The sequence below is a fragment of the Cotesia glomerata genome, linkage group LG9 (genome assembly GCF_020080835.1).
Source record: "Cotesia glomerata isolate CgM1 linkage group LG9, MPM_Cglom_v2.3, whole genome shotgun sequence".
In the NCBI taxonomy this organism is placed as follows: Eukaryota; Metazoa; Arthropoda; class Insecta; order Hymenoptera; family Braconidae; genus Cotesia; species Cotesia glomerata.
In genome coordinates this window covers 10,606,508-10,611,313 of record NC_058166.1, presented here as the reverse complement: position 1 = coordinate 10,611,313, position 4,806 = coordinate 10,606,508, and the positions used below count along the sequence as shown (strand labels likewise).

Here is a 4,806-nt window from a genome sequence, read left to right as displayed (position 1 = left end):
TTGATACCCATTTTATATTATTTTAGCGTGCAATTATACATATTGAATGAAAAAAAATGATTCAACATTATTTGATCTTCCCATTTGATATGTTAATCAATAAAAATATTAATGAAAATTTACTTCTATCTTTATTAGGGTGTTTCAAAAAAAGACGAATTTTTTTTTTTCTTTTGGTGTCTAAAAATTGATAGTATACCTAAAAACAAAAATTTTGGCGCCCATGTGAGCTCTTAATATCAATAGTAAGATTTGCCTGTATCCATTTCTTTATTTTCCATTTAAATAACACGGGAAAAATTTTTTTTAATTTTTTAATTTTTATTACTTTGGAACGGTTCATCGTAACAACAATCTGAAAAATGATATTTGTAGGAAATTTTACGCTCTACAAAAAACGTCTGAAGACCAAAGTTCCTCAGATTAACGGCTTCAAAGATATCCGCGGTCAAAGATAACACTAATAAAAAATTTATAATATTTTCCAATAAAACTACAAAAAAAAATATCATATGCTATATTTTTATTATTTTTTATGTTAAATTACTTCAATTCCGTTAACCTGAGACTGTAAACTTTTTTTTTTACTAATTAATTCAATACTTAACTCACGAAATGCACTAATATATAAATATAAACGTTAAAAATATCTTATAAATGATTTTTTGGTCTCTTTTATAACAAATTTATTTTTTTTTTTTACTAAATATTAAGAAATTTAATTGAACAATTAATTCTTTATAACAAAAAACTATATTTACAACTTGTTACAACAATTTTTCAACTTGAAAATATTACAGTTTTATAAAATTACTTTTATTGCAATTAGGATATTGTTTTCTATGTTCTGTCACTACTTGCAACAAATATTGAAGCTGTTCTTCATCTTTCGTTAAGCATCGATTATACTGCTCTCTCAATGCCACGCTGCGTTCTGCTACATCATTCACAACTTGAAGTTTCCCGAAATACTCCAAGTTTTCTAAGAAATTCGGATTCTGAGGCCACAAAGTAACATCCTCATCAATGAACTCATACGACAAATCAAACGATTCAAATATATTAATCGATCTCATAGACATAAATTGACTAAGATCTTTATTTAATAATGACTCTAAATTTTTCTTATCTATTATAAAGCGATTTGTTGTAGTTTCATTGGCTTTACAGTTTTTAAGAGCATGAACTATTCTTTTTTTGTTCCAACTGAAACATTTTTATCAAAGAGAGATAAAACAGACAGCTCGTTGTTTAAATACCACAAGTGATCGGCTAATTTTTGTGAGCATGTCTGTGAAAGACTATTATTAAATCTTTCATATGAAATTAATTCTTTAATCAAAGTTAAATCATTATTAGGTGCTGTTATAGCACACGGCGCAGTGAACCAAGCTTTTAAATAGAATATTATGATAAATAAACAAAGTTCTCGTAATCCATCTATTTCCGATTTAGTAAGATGAAATTCATTTCTGAATAAAAAATTTTTAAACTATATATTGCTTTAGCCATCCACCTTGCATGATGGACCGCTCCAGGATGCTTAAATGTAATATTTGTGGTAGTAGTACCCAAAAATATTAATGATAATTCCAGAAGTTCACGGTAATCGTCTCGACAATGATCCATCTACAAAAAAAGTTATAAGTCAAAATGAAATTGATTAAATCGCAATTTCAAAGTTGAGAAGACTAATTATTATTAACTGATGTGAGGTAAAAGTTGTAAAATATTTTACAAACGCAATTTTAATCGTTAAAGATGATTGAAAGTATAACAGTCATGTGAAACTGATTTTCAATATTTTTAATCACGACGGCAAGTTAATTAATCAGAGTAAAATTGATAATTGAGGAGCTTATTTTCAAAAGGGTATCTTTTGATTTTTGATTAATCGAGACAAAAACTAGTTATCTTCAATTATAAATATTTGTATTGAACTTTTTAATTTAGCTATAAAGTGCAATCGGTTATGAAGCTGCAATTCGATTTTCATTTATAAATGTTCATAATTCTCAAAGTAATTAGTATTTAAAAGTTCAGAAAACTGGTATTTTAAAATATGAAAAGATACCCTTTTGAAAATCAGCTCCTCAATTATACTGAACTTTATACATTTTTCTTTTCCACTTTAACATCAGTTAATAATTCTTCAGCGCTGGATTAAAAAATTTTACTTCTATTTGATTATTAACGAATTTCAAAATCTCATCTTTGATTGGTGTTATTACTTCCAAAACTTTTTTGTCATAAATACCAGCCGTAAAGTTTGATTGGTCAATTTCATCCCACTTCTTTTTAAATCTCTGATAAATTGGAACGTTTGGGCCAGACGAAGCAGGCCAGTATACTTCAAATGCACTTCGAAGAACAATTTCAAAAATATGGTGTCGGCATGGCAAGTACAACAGTTTTCTACTAAGAGCCTTTTCTACTAATACACACGCACCATTTCTGATTCCTGAAAAAATAAAATGAGAATTGCTAGTGAAGTATCGATTTTTTAGAGTAGTACGGAGAAATCTTTTCAATTTGAAAAAAAAAATAACTCATAACTTGAAATTAATGGTTAATACTAAAAATCTGATTTGATTTAGCATTTAAACATTACGGTAATCAACCATGTTATATTTTTTTTATTAATAAATTATTTACCCGTATTTGACGCCGTAGTATCAGAACACAATGCTTTGATGTTGTCAGTATTAATATCCCATTGTTTTACTGTTTTAATAATAGCTGAAGCTTGGTTTTGTCCAGTCCCAGATTCTAGTTTAGGAACTCCTAACAGTTGAAATTTCCCTGATGATGATAAAATAATCGGAAGCCGGTCAACTTGTTCTGTACCTGTAATATCTGATAACAGTTTTCCATCAAAATGTAGTACATAATTGTCAGTTTCCAGATTAGTCTTCAGATTTAACGCCGCTTCTTTCCGGAATTTTTCCCTTGCTCGGTGAATAGTCACATGACTAAAGTTTACGCTTGCACAATCAATGTTCAAGCAAGATAATAAAGCAGCAATAATGTAAGTCGCCATCCTACTAGTCACGTTAGCTCTATCCAAAGCCGCAGCAAGTTCTGGTGTCATTATATCAATTTTTGGAACTTGTTGTTTTGGCATTTCATCTTCATAATCAGAGATTATACGAGAAGTATTACTTTCCAAAGATTTCTGGGATAATTGAGATGGATGACTTGATATTTTATGATTAGCAACATCATCAGTCTCAACTGCACAATAATAGTTGACATTGTCGTTATCAAACTCTCCGACATTATTATTACTATCATTACCATTATTATTATAGTTTTTATCATTGCTATCAATGTTCTCTTCACTATTATTATCACTATTATTGTTATTATTATCATAATTGCTGATATCAACATCCATGTCTTCGACATCTTCTAAAATTGGTTGAGAATTATATGAAATAAAACCACGTCGACTGGAAGATTTTTGTCCCAAATAAAATAATCTTTTTTCTTTGTCCAGTATATTTAAAACATCCGCATGAGCTACATCAAATAGTTTATTTAATTCATCCTGAAAAACGGATTCCTTTTTTTTTTTGAGACTTTGACTTTTTCATTTTACGGTTTTTTTGTAAATTCTTCCATCGATTGTGATTTGAGATTAGTTTCAAAAAAGCAGATCTTTTCTCTCTTGTCGGGATTTGTGCCGCACACCAAATTTCAAAAACTTTGTCGATAGTGATTGATATACTTTCTTTAACTGAAAAATTTTTCGTATCAAGATAATAAAATAAAAGCGACATAACCTCTTTCAGAGAGGGTGATTTTTTTCCAACTAATTCACTTAACACATCACCAATCAAGTACACTGTTTTCACCATTATGGTCACAAAATTTATAACTAATATATTTTAACTAATTAAATTAATAATATAACGGATTGAAAAAACAGTCAGTATCAATGAACAAAGACAATGACGAGAAGATATAGTAAAGCGTTGAGAGCAAAGCAACTAAATGAAGTTAGTACCGAACAACCAGGCTTACCAACACAGAGCTTATTAGCTACAACACTCAAATTAAATGAGTATAATACTCTGTACCGACAGAGCTAAATAAAGCTCTGTTGATATTTTTCAAATAAAAAACATTTGATCAAGTTTTTATAGTAGATTTAATTGATTTAACGTATTTACAGAATTTTCATATTATTTTGAATAATATGCAATGATGAGTGTTTGGTGAGTTTGTGTAATAAGGAACTTTACATTTTCCTCTTACAAAAATTTATAAATTTTATAAAATATAAAATAAATTTGTTATAAGAAAGACCAAAAATCATTTATGTGACATTTTTAACGTTTATATTTATATATTAGTGCATTTCGTGAGTTAAGTATTGAATTAATTAGTAAAAAAGTTTACAGTCTCAGGTTAACGGAATTGAAGTACTTTAACATAAAAAATAATAAAAATATAGCATGTGATATTTTTTTTGTAATTTTATTGGAAAATATTTGAAATTTTTTATTAGTGTTATCTTTGACCGCGGATATCTTTGAAGCCGTTAATCTGAGGAACTTTGGTCTTCAAACGTTTTTTGTAGAGCGTAAAATTTCCTACTAATATCATTTTTCAGATTGTTGTTACGATGAACCGTTCCAAAGTAATAAAAATTAAAAAATTAAAAAAAATTTTTCCCGTGTTATTTAAATGGAAAATAAAGAAATGGATACAGGCAAATCTTACTATTGATATTAAGAGCTCACATGGGCGCCAAAATTTTTGTTTTTAGGTATACTATCAATTTTTAGACACCAAAAGAAA

The 4,806-nt window shown here is 28.1% G+C and overlaps 1 protein-coding gene across 1 annotated transcript; it reads right to left on the bottom strand.

The window, feature by feature from the left end:
- Positions 1–731: 731 nt before the first annotated feature.
- LOC123271866 (uncharacterized protein DDB_G0275275-like) lies at positions 732–4,127 on the bottom strand. Its single transcript, XM_044738391.1, has 3 exons — positions 2,656–4,127; positions 2,178–2,461; positions 732–1,629 (listed from the first exon to the last, which is right to left on the bottom strand). Exons 1-3 carry the CDS (start codon positions 3,395–3,397, stop codon positions 1,441–1,443), a joined length of 1,215 nt encoding a protein of 404 aa, XP_044594326.1. The 5' UTR covers positions 3,398–4,127; the 3' UTR covers positions 732–1,440.
- Between the last annotated feature and the right edge of the window lie 679 nt (positions 4,128–4,806).